Source organism: Cyprinus carpio, chromosome B19, assembly GCF_018340385.1.
Source record: "Cyprinus carpio isolate SPL01 chromosome B19, ASM1834038v1, whole genome shotgun sequence".
Classification (NCBI taxonomy): domain Eukaryota; kingdom Metazoa; phylum Chordata; class Actinopteri; order Cypriniformes; family Cyprinidae; genus Cyprinus; species Cyprinus carpio.
The window spans coordinates 29,921,226-29,938,354 of record NC_056615.1 but is presented as its reverse complement, the minus strand read 5'-3'; the positions used below and the strand labels follow the sequence as shown (position 1 = coordinate 29,938,354).

Genomic DNA, 17,129 nt, shown 5'->3' with positions numbered 1-17,129 from the left:
GAGTTTATCTGAACACACATACCCAGTAGCAGCTCTCCAGAAGTGCTATGAGCATCTCAAAGGACTTCCTTTGACGCCTATCCACAGAGCCCAACCTCTGCTCCTCATCGGCTCTGATATGCCTCAGCTTCTTACTCCTACACAGCCAGTCAGAGCAGGTCCATCTGGCGGTCCTATAGCCATCTGCACAAGGCTAGGCTGGTCTTTGCAAGGTCCTTCTGACATCATACCAGTCTCTTCTCACCAGTCTTCCTGTCTGCACATCGCCACCGAGTCTTCATATACTGAACTCCTCAGGAATGTGGAACGTCTTTGGCACATTGACACAGTCCCCTACGTCAGTGAGAAGACTGCAACGCGTTCCAAGCAAGACCAACAGGCACTCAGACTCTTACAGACAGCCTCCGAACGTGTATCTGTGGATGGTACCCAGCGCTACGCTACTCCACTGTTGCGTCGTCAGCCAGTCATCCGCCTTTGTGCACAGCAAAATGCTGTGATGCCTAACCTACGCAGCACTGAGCGCCGGTTGGCCAAGGACACCGTTCGAGCAGCCTCATACTGCAAGGAGATGAATAAACTTATTCAGTCTGGTTATGTCACGGAAATCTTTACAGAAGAGGCAGCAAAGTCCACAGAGTCTTGGTATGTACCTCATCATATGGTGCACCACAATGGAAAGGACAGAGTAGTATTTAACTGTTCCTTCTCCTTTAACGGCCTGTCCCTGAATGACCAACTCCTGCCGGGACCAACGCTCGGTCCGACCATGATTGGAGTCCTGATGCGGTTTCGATGTCATGCTGTGGCCATCAGCGGAGATATTAAGTCGATGTTCCACCAGATCCGCTTGTTGCCCAGTGATAAACCACTCCTACGATTCCTGTGGCGTGACATGCGGAGGACATCTGAACCACGCATATTCCAATGGGAGGTGTTACCATTCGGAACAACGTGCAGCCCCCTGTTGTGCAGTCTTTGCCCTGCAGCAGCACGTCAGAGACCACGAACCGCCAGACTCTCCTCTCATGCATGTGATCGAGCACTCGTTCTATGTCGACAATTGCCTCCACAGTGTGAGTAACGCTGAGTATGCCAAGGTTCTAGTCGATGATCTGCGAGCACTTCTGAACAAGGGAGGTTTCGAGATCCGGCAATGGGCTAGTAACATGCCTGAAGTTGTAGCACATCTACCTCCTGAGGCGCAGTCGGCTAGCAGTGAGCTATGGCTATCCAAGGCCAGTGACAACCTCCAAGAGCCCACGCTTGGACTCTGCTGGGACTGTCTGAACGACACCCTGAGTTACAAACATCGCCATACTGAATCATTAGACGCTACTCTTCGTAACGTCTACAGTGTCCTTGCCAAGCTTTACGACCCATTGGGCTGCATTGTGCCATTCACAACAAGATGTAAAGTGCTGGTTCAGGACATGTGGAAGGCCAACATTGGCTGGGATGACAAGATCCAACCTGCTGACCTTCTGGAGAAATGGTTGAATTGGGTGCAGGAAATTCCCACTTTGCAACATCTCAAGCTGCCTCGTCCCTACGCACCAGCCACCGCCGATAATGCCAGCGCAACCCGTCACATCCACATTTTCTGTGATGCCTCGGAGCGCGCCTATGGGTCAGTAGCTTACATGCAGACGACATATGACAGTCAACGAGTCTATGTCTCCTTCGTGTTTGCCAGATCGAGAGTCGCGCCCCGTAAGCAGATGTCTATTCCGCGTCTCGAGCTCAGTGCCACGCTTACAGGTGCACAGCTGGCTAGAGTGATCGAGACAGAGCTTGCAGTACCACCTGAGCGCATCACTCTTTGGTCAGACTCCACAACTGTACTGCATTGGATCAAATCAGAATCCTGCCGTTACAAAGTGTTCGTTGGAACACGAGTCGCAGAAATCCAGAACCTGACCAATCCTGTTCAATGGCGGTATGTTGATACTCTAAGCAATCCAGCTGATGATATAACCCGCGGACTCACACAAGAAATGGTACAGGATCATCGCTGGAACAAAGGTCCACATTTCCTCCATTTGTCTGAGAGGGAGTGGCCCAGCATGCCTTCATCTGAGGTAGAACCAGACACCACAGAGTTAAGGAAGTCTGCCTTCATGGGAACTATGTCCAGCATCTTGCCAACACAACTTCCGGACCCCAGTAAGTTCTCCAACTGGAAAGAGCTTCTTAAGGAAACTGCTAGCTCCATTCATGGGCCTCTGATGCTAATACTACAGTACACTTTCCCGCTGCCGAATTTCTGCAAGCAGAGAAACTGATGTTACAAAGGGCTCAAGAGGACTGCTTTGCTGAAGAATTGAGAGCTCTCAAAGCTGGACGTACTCTTCCTTCAGACAGTCGTCTCGCATCTCTGTCACCAGAATATGAAGGAGCCACGGAGCTACTCAGAGTCGGTGGCAGGTTAAGGCATGCTGAAGGACTAGACCTGGATACTATCCATCCAGTTATCCTGGACCCAAGCCATCCCGTGACAAAGCTTATCGTCAAGGATTTTGATGAGTCACTACTGCACCCTGGGCCAGAACGAGTTCTTGCCGAGATCAGACGCAGGTTTTGGATTATCCGTGGTAGAGAGGCAATTCGAAAGCATCAACATTCATGTCTGGAGTGCCGGAGATGGAGAGCAAAACCCGATGTACCGAAGATGGCAGATTACCCACCAGCTCGGCTACGACTCACTAAGCCACCGTTCTATTCAACCGGAGTTGATTGCTTTGGACCTTTCCAAGTGAGGATCGGTCGCCGCACTGAGAAAAGGTGGGGCATTGTCTACAAATGCATGACAACTCGCTCGGTGCATCTGGATCTATTAGAAAGCCTCGATACCGATGCTTTCCTGCTGTCACTGAGAAGATTCATCTCTCGACGTGGCAGACCGTTCGAACTCCTCATGGACAATGGTACCAACTTTGTCGGTGGAGAGAGAGAGCTACGTGAAGCCGTTGCTGCCATGGAACCTCAGTGGAGAGAGCAACTTGCTGAACAGCAGATATCCTTCCGATTCAATCCTCCAAGTGCGCCGCACTTTGGAGGCACATGGGAGAGAGAAGTGAAATCCATCAAGACTGCACTTCGCGTTGTCCTTAAAGACCAGACTGTTCCTGAACCAGTCCTGATGACAATCCTAGTGGAGGTCGAGGGCATAATGAATGCGAAACCCTTAGGCTACTTGTCATCAGATGCCTCTGATCCAGACCCGGTCACGCCTAACCTCCTCCTCATGGGCCGTCATGACTCGTCGCTTCCTCAAGCAGTTTACAATCCCAGTGACAATCCCCTACATTCGTCCAGTCGCCCGACTCATCCTGCTCCCAGCTCTGGAGGACAAGGACGAAGAAGAGACCACCAAATAGACTTTCTCCTACTCTTTCAACTGCCATGCGGACAGTTGGGGGCGGCCTTGTCTGAAAGCCTATTTGTTCAGCGCTGAAATTTTCTAAGCGCGTGAACGCTCCATCACGTGAACTGCACCTGGACAGGAAAATGCAGCGCGCTGCTCAGTTGTTCGCGCTCAGGGATGACGAGAGAAGACTCAGAGACCCTTTTCTTTACTTTCGTGTGCGTTTATGGAAAGCAAACCACATACACACTTATACGAACTTGTATATTGGCATCCTGATCTTGAAAATAAAGCTGATAAAGGATTCTCTGGCCGGAATCTTTCTGTAGTGCTCCCATCCTAAAACGAACCCCTAGTCCATACTTTACATAGCCTAATGAAAGTTTTTGTTTTTGATTTGTTTTATTTCGTTAAGTAATAATTTAAAGCTTTCTATGGGTATATTTATCATGTTTGTGAGGCCTGTATTCGCTGAGTTTCGGTTCATTTTTGTGAAGCACTCCTGTTCAAGACGAGATGGCAGAAACGCATCATGATTGTTTTCTTTATTTTAGAAAAGCACAACGTTTTGTTGATATTGTGAATGCACACAAATACAAGTAGACCCTTTACAGTTATGAATGATATATTACTCTCACCTTTATGAGCAAAAATAATTTCGTATCCACTGGAAAAAAAAATGCAAGTGATCACGCTGGCGCCTCCATGTCCTGCAAAGCGCGCTTTAGTTTGCACTCTCCACACACACTATTGGATATAGCGCACATTTATCTAGGTTTAACGTTTAAACATTGTTATATGCTTGAACTGTTTTATATCTATAGACGGGCTCAGGACGGTAATTCTGATAAGCTGTTGGACACGGGCGAGGCTCTATAATGTGCAGCTTAACAATTAACACGACACTGCTGTGTGAAAGGAACTGGACCGGACAACTTTCTGTAACGCCATACAGTGGGACTTCAGTAATTTACAAATGTGTGGATATAATCTGTGTGACAGCTGAAGGTTTTAGGTTCAGTCACTGTGCTCCATCAGAGGTGCTGCTTCAAAGTCTCAATTTTAAATCCGGGGATGGAAAAACAGTAACCTTATTGCTTAAATGTAATCATTATACTTTAAATGGCTATGATTTTATTAATCAAACAGGAGCACAGCATGTTTCAAAATAAAAACGCAGTTAGCAATCAACAATTAGCTCACATTTATGTCAACTTTTGTTTCAATCTACTGATGATAAATAATGAATATTTTGTGTAATTTATGGTGTTTAAATCATACCTGTAAACTGTAAGCAAATATAAAAAAAAAAGATCTGGGGGGGACTACCATAATGCTGTATCCCAGGGGCCTCTGGATATCTTAAGGCAACCCTGACTGCAACATAGTTGATTTTTTTTTTCTTTAAATACATTTCTTACATGTTCTGTTATTTCTAGCAGAATGACAGACTCACCTTCCTCCTCAAGTTGTTCCAAAAGTCGTGGATCTGGTAGATAAAAACTTGAGTTTTTCAAAAGTTGTTCATTGTAATATTATTAAATGGATTAATACATTTCAATGTTTGAATTTTATGACATTTCGTTTTTAATTTTGTATGGTTAGCAATTATAACAAAATAACATTTGTTCAAGTTTTTGAAAGAGATAGCCTTACAACAATCTTCACTTTCATAGGGACCTGTGTAAAGGTTTACTAAGTATAAACTGAGGAAAGTGTAATGATTACAGCTCTGTCTTCTAATTGACAGCATGTATGATTACAAGAGAGTATTGCAGAAGTGTGTTTATAGTGTGTTGTGATTTTAAAAAGTTTCAGACTTACCCATTCCTCTCACTAACTGTGTTTGTGTCTTCAGAGATTCTGAAATTACAAACATTGACATTCATTCTCCTCTTCTATCATCCTATTGAAACTTTAAAAGACTTGAAGGAATAATACTCACTTTGATATTTAAAACATTTTCTCAACAGGTAAAAAACAAAAAGAATAATGGCAAGAACAACAAAAGCAACTAATAATCCAGTGATCACCGGCAGCAGGACATTCACTTCATCTGTCACAGAAAAACAAACTAGTTTAATAATGGCCCAAATCAAATGTAACATTAATAATGATGTGATCTTATTAATCTAAGACCAGACATGATCAACTTCATCATTACCCCAGCTGATAATGAGTGGTTCAGTCAGTGTCTGGTGCTTCACCACACACTGATAGCGAGATCTTTCAGACGGCAGGATCTTCAGGCTCTTCTTCAGCTGAAAGGATCCGTCTGCGTTTGGTCTGATCCACGAGTTCAGCTGCTCATCAGGTAATGGCGTCTGATCGCGTCTGATCTCCATCTGCACATGTTTAGGGTAGAAGCCTGTGGCCAAACACACCAGAACCTGCTGCTCTGATGACACACACGATTCAACAAAATAATAAACCACAATAAATAAAACACAACAGACACGATAATAAACCAGCAAGAAAAAGATCATTTAAACAATAATACTACAGATTCTTGTGTGAACTACAAGTGTGATGAACTCACATCCCACGCTGAATTTTCTGTCTCGTTGAAGGTCATTGAAGCTGGTTAACGTTTCCACACATTTCCTCTCCAGACTGGAAACTGATTCTCTGTTCCAGATGAAGCCGTGCTCAAGGACTAAAGGTTTCCAGTGCATAGAGAGGTTAAAGGTCAAGTTATCTCCATTATAGGCGTATTCATCAGTGCCTTGAAGAAATATTACTGAACCATTAGAGTGACATCAATCAACAAAACCAAGACCCCACTGAACAAAAAAAAAAAAAAGAGAAAAACACATAAGAAAAAAAAAATCATTATAATATTAAGAAGCAGAACAGTTTGGTGAGCGGGTAAAAAACAACAAGAAAAGGATGGATTGTTTTACAGCAGCAACAAATACAAGTGTACAGCTATCCACCGTAATTATAATAGTGAGATATTTATCACAGTGAATTCTACTTAACTGTAGGGAGCTCAAAAGTCACAAAACTACATAATTGCTTTAAAAGTCTATTTTCTACATAGGTCAAGCACATTTTCTCTCAAAGCAAACTTATCCAGGATTCTATATGACACTACCATTCAAAAGTAAGAAGTTATTAAAGGAATACTCCACAAGAATCATAAGTGACCGTAAAGACATTTCTAATACCTTTTTATTAAATATATGCTTTCTTTTCATCAAAGAATTCTGAATAAAATTGATCACGGTTTCCACAAATATACAAAAAACAGCACAACTGTTTTCAACATTGATAATGATAAGAAATGCTTTGCATCACAATAAATAAATCATATTTTAAAATATATGTATTTTTACTGTATTGTTGATCAAATAAATCACATGCATTAGTTTGTTCTCATTTATGGTCATGTTTAAATAATTACATCAAAAATTTAAATAATTTATACATTCCTCAATTTCATCAAATTACATCTCGACATGGCACAGTTTACCCCACTGCCCCCTAAACATATTTACCTGTGACGCTTGTCCTGTTATCATTTCCATTTTCCATCAGTGCGTTTATGTTGATCTGAAGCCACTCTCGTTTATAATTCAAATCATCAGTTTCATTTCTAAAGAGTCTCTCAGATTCCTCACACAACTGTATCAAGAAATCTGCTTTATTCACACTGTTACAGAAATTCATCTGTATGTCATTGAGTTCGACTGAGCTGTAAAATTCATAAATGTCTCGAGAGCTCAGAGATTTCAGTATGGCGCTATATGTGTAATACAGAGAACATATTTCTGAAATGAGGAAGAGAAACGTTACAACAAGAAAAGAAAAGAAAAAAAAATCACCATGTAGCAGTGTACAGATTTGTCAAAAGTTTAAACCTAAACCTGAGCAATTCAAAGGTAAAATCATGAAACATTACTAAACTTCTGAGCATTTTGTCAACATGGATAATTTTTGCTCATATAGGAATACTATCTTTACAATTTAATGCAGACACAAGGTAGCCTAATGCAATTATGTACAAACATAAGACAAGCATAATAAAAGCGTTTTCTTACCACCCTGAGCGGGGAAAACAGATGAAATCAGGAGGAGAACTGTGACTGAGGCCATTATCTTAAAGTTTCAGAAATGAAAGTACAAAACCACGACGTCCGCTTTCATGCGTGACCTGTTTCACGCATACTCCGTCTGCAGTGCGTATGCAGTCGTTTGCGTTACGTGATGCAGAAGCAGCACGGACTCATTGTGCTTTCACACAGGACGCGTTTACAGTCCGCTACTGATCCGCGGCTGTTTACCACAAACACAACATTTGTCCATTATTTTGATTTAAAATCATTTGAAAAAAATTAATTTAAAAAGCTTTTTCAGCATTGTGATTCTCAGACATTAGTTTAAACTCAATAAATATAAACAAGGTATTATGTATGCATTTGACTTCTAGGTTTGTATAATAAGTTGCTCAAGCAAGCGGCAACACATTTAAACACAACATTTAGCCTACTTTTCTTGTTAGGCTATCACAAACAGGGCCGTAGCTGGGGTTTGTGGGGCCCCGGTGCAGGTTGTAACATTGGGCCCTATTTGAAATTGTTTAATTTGTGTGTTTGTTCTATTTATTTATTTGTGCTATTTACACAATGTTTTAGTTTGTTCAAGTTTGTGTCCAGGTACAGAAACCGAATAATTAAATGTTAAGTAGCACTGCTTAAGTCTTCACTGTAAAAAATAAATATACAATCAAACCAAAATGTATTCAGACACCTACAACATTTCTCACATTATTACAGTTTATTTGCTATAGTTTAGAAAATGGTAATAAAATATGACAAGAACTCAAAGTTAAACTGTCTAAGAACAAATTCATCTTGATAATGTTAGATAACTTTGATATAAATGTATGTAATGGACTACAATCAACCAAAAAAAACTTCAGACAGCTGTTAGTATGACAATATTTACACATCTATCAATACTTTGTTGACTAATTACCAAGCAATGCTTAATTTTGTTCAGTCTGTGGTGTGAAAAGGTTGCATTATCAATTAAAAAAAAAAAAAAAAACAAAACCAGGTCAAAGTGTCTGAATATTTTTTTTTTTCATATTTTTAAATCAGTTTCACTAGTTCACTGTATGAAGAATTTTTGGGTATATGTCACAGTTCGCTTTATTTTGCTATACTCACTTTCATGAATTATAGTGTCCTGCACCTACTAGTAAAAAAATATATATAAAAAATTATATCTGGTGTCTGATCAATTGTTGGTTTGACTGTGCATTAATTCTTGTTAAAACTACAAAGTAATTCAGACAACATCAGTGAGTAATATTCTTTAATTTTCTTGGATTAACATTACAAGCAGCTAATAGCTAAATTAGGCGCGGTCACTTTAAGAGACAAAGAATGCATCCAATATAATACACATCCGATTTTTTTCTCCACTGTTTACTTTCACTTAAGACATAACCAACAGTTTTTTCGAAAATACTTTCTAAGATGGATATTTTGACATATGCTGTATGTATTTGTCAGTACAAAAGCAAAAAGAGGCAAATTCGGTGTTCAAGCGTTTTGAAAAGCCTCTCTCTGCGTGAGCCCTGAACACCAGAACACCGCGGGTGCTGAATTGGGATCTTTCACATCCTTTTCTGTTTGTTTAAACTGCGATTTGTATTTGTTCGTTCAGGTGCAGGAGGAAGTTCGAGGAGAACTTCACAATGGAGAGCTCGGTTCAGTGTTGCTGTCTGTGAGACGCGGCTCTCCGCGTGCGCACCGAACACAGCGCGCGAGAAACCAGCTACTCAGTTCAGCTTTTCCGCGTCTTGTGTTTGGATGGTTTAAACTCTTTTGAATGTTTAAATTAAATAAATGTTTAAATAAAGTTTTTAAAACACGTGAAAATGATAAGCTTTCGTGACGACGCGCAGCAGTGGCCTGTCAACTTTCCTGAGCGTCCAGACGGACAAAACCGCCGGCCGCCCCCAAACCACACCACCTCCCACCCCACTAGCTACGGCCCTGATCTTATAGTTTACTACCCTGATCACAAACATTTAAAATTAAAACTCACCACTGACAGAAACAGCTCGACTCTCGTGCCTTTTGCATTTAAATCTTTATTACAAGCAATTCCACGGGTCTTAAAGAAATTTGTTTTTCTGCCTTCATAAAAGTGCATATATTGTTGCCTTATTTATCTAAAAGTGCACTTTTCTTGTTATAAAAATAGCCAAAAAAGCCATGTGTTGACTGAGAAACACAGTAGACTTTAATTGTATCAAGTTATTGTGAAATTACTGCATTTCCGTGTCAATCCATTTTCATTTTTTACCGCGAACAATGCGCTGTCACTTTAATTCAGCGCGTGCACCACAGCAAAAATAGACTCAGTACGTAAACGATCGCTGCACTGCTGCAGACGCACCGCTCCTGGAGCGCACTGACGGACCGCAGCCGCGTGCAGTGTGAACGCTCTAATCCGTTAACATGGGTGCGTAAAAAAATACGCAAGGCATACGCACTGCAGACGGAGTATGTGTGAAACAGGCGTCAGACTTAACCTAATGATGAGGTAAATGTGATGCTGTAACGGTCTCAAATTTTAATAATTACTGTAATAATTAATGAGTCAATCTCGAGATATTGTAGTTTATCTGTTGTCTAAACAGTGGCGGTGTATGGTAACAAAACGCTTCAATGTTCTTAAGTTACATTTGAGCACGCAGCCAAGTTCTGACAATCCAACCGCGCTCTCTTAACATCATCATCTCATCGACATGATTCAGCGAATCAGATCCGTTTAAATGAAATCATGTTAATGAACATACTGGATAATAAACGATTATTTGCGAACAAGTTCCTTCTTTGTTAAAATACGATTACGATTCATGTTTTTTTTTGCTAATAAATGCTCATACCTGAACACTCTGAGCCGACAGGACAGTAGCCTGTCATGTATTCTGAATTCTCAAACATTTATTCATTTAGCAGATGCTTTTACGCAAAGCGAATTACAAATGAGGAATACAACAAGCGATAAAAAAACAAGAAGTTTCAGACATCGTTTAGAATAATACAATCTAGAACAGGCAGGGTAAGGAAAAAAAATATATATATATACAGGTGCTGGTCATATAATTAGAGTATCATCAAAAAGTTGATTTATTTCACTAATTCCATTCAAAAAGTGAAACTTGTATATTATATTCATTCATTACACACAGACTGATATATTTCAAATGATTATTTCTTTTAATTTTGATGATTATAACTGACAACCAAGGAAAATCCCAAATTCAGTATCTCAGAAAATTAGAATATTGTGAAAAGGTTCAATATTGAAGACACCTGGTGCCACACTCTAATCAGCTAATTAACTCAAAACACCTGCAAAGGCTTTTAAAATGGTCTCCCAGTCTAGTTCTGTAGGCTACACAATCATGGGGAAGACTGCTGACTTGACAGTTGTCCAAAAGATGACCATTGACACCTTGCACAAGGAGGGCAAGACACAAAAGGTCATTGCAAAAGAGGCTGGCTGTTCACAGAGCTCTGTGTCCAAGCAGATTAATAGAGAGGCGAAGGGAAGGAAAAGTTGTGGTAGAAAAAAGTGTACAAGCAATAGGGATAACCACACCCTGGAGAGGATTGTGAAACAAAACACATTCAAAAATGTGGGGGAGATTCACAAAGAGTGGACTGCAGCTGGAGTCAGTGCTTCAAGAACCACTACACACAGACGTATGCAAGACATGGGTTTCAGCTGTCGCATTCCTTGTGTCAAGCCACTCTTGAACAACAGACAGCGTCAGAACCGCCTCGCTTCAAAAAGGACTGGACTTCTGCTAATTGGTCCAAAGTTATGTTCTCTGATGAAAGTAAATTTTGCATTTCCTTTGGAAATCAGGGTCCCAGAGTCTGGAGGAAGAGAGGAGAGGCACACAATCCACGTTGCTTGAGGTCCAGTGTAAAGTTTCCACAGTCAGTGATGGTTTGCAGTGCCATGTCATCTGCTGGTGTTGGTCCACTGTGTTTTCTGAAGTCCAAGGTCAACGCAGCCCTATACCAGGAAGTTTTAGAGCACTTCATGCTTCCTGCTGCTGACCAACTTTATGAAGATGCAAATTTCATTTTCCAACAGGACTTGGCACCTGCACACAGTGCCAAAGCTACCAGTACCTGGTTTAAGGACCATGGTATCCCTGTTCTTAATTGCAAACTCGCCTGACCTTAACCCCACTGAAAATCTATGGGGTATTGTGAAGAGGAAGATGCGATATATGGAAGCAGATTAGTCTCAAATATAATTCACGCAAAAAACACGATTCACACATGCGTAGACAATTTCACATGCATGAAACATTATTCACGTACACACAAAAAAAAATCATGTGCGTGAAAAAAAATATATATTCACAAAAAGCAATTCACATGCGCAAAATAAAATTATATATTCATAAAATACATTTCACAAATGCAAAACACAATTCGTAGATATACAACTGTGCACAAAAAAATCTTTGAATGTTTAAAACGTACGAGTGTCTGAATGTACAAATCGTCATTTACTACGAATCCACTCGGATTTGTGTGTGTGTGTTTTTGAGACTTTCCTGGCAGAGCTCTCTTCCCACGTGGGTCTGTCGTACTCTTTAGCCAATCAGATGCGAGCTTACCATTCAACCAATCATATCATAAGCCACTGAGAGTGCATTCAAGGAGCACGATTCTGTGCACCTTTTGCGCAATATGGATTAATTAGAACGGAAATTAAGCCTTTACATCAGTAATCCCATAGACAGTAAAAGAAATGGACACAGCGACCCAATTGGAACTCAATTGAGACAAGTGAAGCCCATTTTTAGCGATTTTTAGCACTTCCGTTTCTGACGCGCAGACTCAAACAAAGGACGCTTCTGCCATTATTGTGACTACATCTGAACATGTGCAAAACTACTCTCCTTGAATGCACTCTCAGTGGATTCATTGACTTTAGATTTGCTTTGGTATAACACACATTCGCAGATGTTTAGCAGATTCCTTTACTGCAGCTGCGGTCTGCTATTGAGATGAAAACTCTCATCACTTCTACATGACGAAGAGAAAGTAACAACAGCGAAAGACATCCTTTATTTGCATTCATGCTGCCCTCTGCTGGTTACAATAAGCACTCAATATAGGATCAATATGTTCCCTAGATAAAAGCTCCAAAACACAAGGCTGAGACTTAATTGTGGAAGCAGACAATGTAATCAACAGTTCAGTTCAACTAGGAAAATGAAGTAAAACAGACACAGTGGTCACAGTTATAACATGAAGGCAAAGAAACAGGAAATGGAAGAAACGCTTGGTAAGGCATGAATGGAAACTAGCCTCATTCATTACACCGTGAGTTATCTTGGATTAATTTGATCTCAAAAAGCTGCAATTGATGATGAAATAGAGATAGATCTGATTCCTCATAGAAATTTTGAATTTATTTTTGTCTAAAGCAGAATAAAAAACAAGAGTGTTCACTTGTCATTTAAAACAGGAAAGTTTTGCCTCTGGTTCTAGATAAAACAACAACAACAACAACAACAACAACAACAACAAAACAAAACACCAAACTTAATAGAAAACTAAATTTAAAGTGTAAATAATTGAAAGCATAAATATGTTGATCTTAAGTTAAAATTAGCTGAAATATTACTGTTAAACAGTGAAATGTTCTTGGATCTGTAGAATCTTTCAAATCACCACAAATATTGAAAATATAACTCATTTTAGAACTTATGTTTCATAACAATGAAATATGAAAGGGAAAATGTTAATCTTACCTGGCAGTGGTAACAACAGTGCATTCTGGGTAACAGTGTTCTGATGGGTGTCTTCTCTTCCAAGGCTGAAAAAAAAAAAACATTTATAATTTAACATGCAGTGTCTTCATGTCTACAACTATAAAACACAAGAAAATGTATCTATACTCACCAAAATTAGGCAGAGAGATTTTTTTAGAGCCCATTGCCCCTAGAAAAGTAATCGCAGCACATGTTTAAGACTCTGAGTGAGGGATGATAATTCAGATGAATGAATTGAGATGTTCTGACCTCGAGCTGCTGTAGGAGCTGCTGCTGGAGTCTCTTTAGCTTCACAAAGACTTTGAGTTTCATGAAGCTCCTCAGCTGAAACCCACACAGAAGAACCATTAATGAAACAAACCTGAGAAACATCTGAACAAGTGTTTGAAGCAGCGTCCATTTCTAAGAGAGACTGAAGAAACACTGTTAGTGTGTATTATTGTCTGTTCAGGACCTACTCTGAACCTCCTCCATACTGTCATCTGCGGCGTTTTCTTCATCTGAAGAAGCATTTAAAGCAGCAGCCAAACCTGCACATGTTTCTGGTCCCGATGGAGAGTTCAGAAACATGGTTATTAAACATGCTAATGCATTTCATCATGGACACATTGAGGCTGTACTGTGACTAACATTTTATTTTCATTTGGTCTTTTTAACAATTAAGACTCACTTATTACCTCCAGTGGTTCTGGTTCCATTTGTGTTCAACCAAACTGCTCATCTGAAATAAAAAAATATTAATTCTCGTCTCACTTCAGTTTATCATCAGAATGATCTGTGTAAAGATTTACTGGAGTATAAATGTCTTGGCTAATAAACAGCTAGTGCAACAGACAGTTGATTAAACATTAGCCGTGTCTCCACTGAAGAACATGAAGATCTTAAAGAAACACACCAGAAGAGAAAATTCACTTAATTTGACAATGATATTATTTACAAGTGGAGGAGTGTGGGTGAGATGTGTCTGCCATTAAACTGTGTTATACACTTGCCTGTAGAAATCTGAATCTTATAATAGGTGGAAACATTTTAAACATATTGTGCATCATTAAATGATATTAGGACAAAATATTGAACATTGTCTCATTACATGCAAATACTCTGAATAATACATCTTTTGCATGCTGGTTGATGAATAATTATTATAAGTCATTTTTCCTGTTTTCATTTTTCATCAGTGCGATGAGGTTAATGTGAAGCCACTCTTGTTTAGAATTCAAATCATAGGTTTCATCTCTAAAGAATCTCTCAGAGTCCTCGCACAACTGTGTCAAGAAATCTGCTTTATTCACATTGTTACAGAAATTCATCTGTATGTCACTGAGTTTGATTGAGCTGTAAAATTCACACATTTCTTAAGAGATGGGATATTTTGATATGACACTATACGTTTAGTACAGAGAATATAATTCTGGAATGAGGAAGAGAAACATGAAAGAGGAACAACAAGAAAAAAGAAGAAGAAGGAAAAGAAAAACACCATGCAGCAGTATAACATATATATGTCCAAGGTTTAAACCTAAACCTGAGCAATTCATAGTTAAAATCAAACACACTGTAAGAATGCATAAATTGATTAATAATTACATCAAACATTATCAACATCTCAGCATCTTCCTAACACAGATCATTTTGCCCATGATAGCCCTTGCAGAAATCAACCATGGTTTTACAGTAATATATCTGCGCCATAAATCTGGATTTTAGCAATGCAGAGCAGCAGATTGGAAGTGACTGAATATATTCTTAATGGGTCGCATTGTCTGACAACAGAAACATGACGTGATGACGCCATCTTGCCACATTTAGCGTCTTTTCATAGGCTTTAGTTTTCATGGAAGGCATTTGGCAACACCGGTGTGGATATAACTGATGTCGAGTCTGTGCAAAACGAACTGATTTACACCAAACCAGGCTGATCGGCAGTCAGCGGAAATAATTTTCATCTCTTTCAGTTTTCACCATCACACATACAATAAACACACAAAGAAATATTATACAGAAAATAATAGGCTATAAGGAAGGGGCTGTTGAATGCGTGAATCTGACTGACCACATTACAGTTTCATATCACTCAGTTATTTCAAAGGTTTTAACAGTCTGCCACAGCAAGAGAACCAAAACCCACAAAAACCTTTTTATTTTCATTTTACATGCTCGTAGCCTACTTTTCTTGCCACTTTAAACGCTGTCTGAAGTAAGCTATTTAGTTCAGTTTAACAACAATGTTAACAGTCAAGCTTTTAATGACTATTACAAAGCTTTACTCTACATTCAACACACCCACTGACTAGAGTGACCGTGACACTTGCAAAAAAATAAATAAATAAGGGAAATGTGCACTTTAGATTGAGACCACATTAACGACACAGCATATACTGTGAAACACTGTAAGAACAGTGTAAATGAAAGCAATCATGTAAAATAATTTTCTCTACTGGATCAGCAAGGCATAGTCCATCCCCCAGTGCTACAGACGCCTATACTTGTATAAAAAGTGAATTTATGCTTCTAAATTAATAAAGTGCATGGGACCTGAAGCATATTTACACAGCTGAGTTAATGTTGCTTTGTGCCCAGTGGCGAGACCAGAAATGTTTAAGTGGCCAAGTGTAGCATATGAAAACTGCATATCAAATTGCATATAGTTGCATAATTGCAATACTGCAAAAAAATATGATTAACTAAATAATCTGAATAAGTAAATTAATTTAAATTTAAATATAGATTATAATTTGTGGAATGTTAAAGTTGGAAAGAGATCTGAGAATGACCTGTATGTGCACTTACACTATCTGTACACTAGAGAGAAGCATTGTATTATTCACTATCTTAAATAATCTCCACATGCATTCAGAGTTGGTGTGAATGTCAAACATTCCTAAACACTTCAATCCAAAGATCACTTTTATAATCCAGATTATAGTTGGTTATGCAAAGTTACTGCAGTCATTTAAAAACTGACACATGTCTGAGGTGATTAGATGTTACATGTGACTGTAGTTTAGTTTGGGCTTTGCTCAGGCCTTAATTAGAACTGCACACACTTCAATAAACCAAATCCAAAAGCATCAAATAAATTAGTCTACGTACTTTATTGTGCCAAGACTTTGGAAGGAGGCTTGTACTTTGGATAGTACAAACTGACAGATAACAAGGATGCCGTTTTAACTGGATATCTGTGCATTGCACCCATTGAATATTTTTTTGTCCTTTCCTTTTCCTTCATTTGATTGACATATTAATTACCTGTTAAAAAATCACTTCTTTAAAAAAACCACTTCTTAAAAACAAAATTATTAATAAATTAAACAAATAACAAATAAAAAAAAATAAAAATACCCATACCATTTTACACTCCTTACACAGTACTAAACCCTCAGACTAGATGGCATAAAACACATTCACTGGTGCAATGGAATGAGGAAATTGCTGTTGTTTGCTCTCACTATCAGCTTAAACGAATATTTACAGTCGTTGTTCATTCACTATCTGTTGTTTATGAAATTGTTGAAATCGGTGATTATATATTAACCCTTAAAGAAACAAATGTAGTGTTAAGAAATGTTAACTGCATCCAAACAGCAGATTTATAATGTAAGTGCAATTGATTATTATTTGTCCATCCAGGGTTATATTTTATTAACGACTCAAGAGTTTTCATTTGGGAGAATTTGATAAGAAATGTCTGAGTTCATACAGAGATATTTGACGGCAGGTGTTGGCTCATCTGAGCACAGTTTGATCAGAGATCATTTCTAAAACTTTAGAGAGATTAAATGTGAGGTTACTAGGGTCTTTTTCTCAGGAAATACATCTGAGAAGCAGGAGCTCTCTGTTTCTTCTTCATTTCATCTTAATGGATGTCTAAGAAAACATAGTAAAAGGACTAATACTTCATGTAAATTAATTTTCTTATTAGCTTCCCACTAA

The 17,129-nt window shown here is 39.1% G+C and overlaps 2 protein-coding genes and 1 pseudogene across 2 annotated transcripts in view; all 3 read right to left on the bottom strand.

The window, feature by feature from the left end:
* LOC109111020 (hereditary hemochromatosis protein homolog) overlaps window positions 1-7,650 on the bottom strand; it is a 29,193-nt gene extending 21,543 nt beyond the window's left edge. The window contains exons 1-2 of the mRNA XM_042745887.1: window positions 7,411-7,650; window positions 6,868-7,140 (exon numbers count right to left, since the gene is read on the bottom strand). Of these exons, the coding sequence (XP_042601821.1) occupies window positions 6,868-7,140; window positions 7,411-7,465 (328 nt within the window). The 5' untranslated portion in view covers window positions 7,466-7,650. The remainder of the gene's footprint in view (window positions 1-6,867; window positions 7,141-7,410) is intronic.
* The window catches only part of LOC109058809, a 726,037-nt pseudogene that overhangs the window by 473,206 nt on the left and 235,702 nt on the right, over window positions 1-17,129 (bottom strand).
* Window positions 1-17,129, bottom strand: part of LOC109045202 (solute carrier family 39 member 4) — a 668,471-nt gene that overhangs the window by 598,951 nt on the left and 52,391 nt on the right. The gene's annotated exons all lie outside the window — the stretch shown is intronic.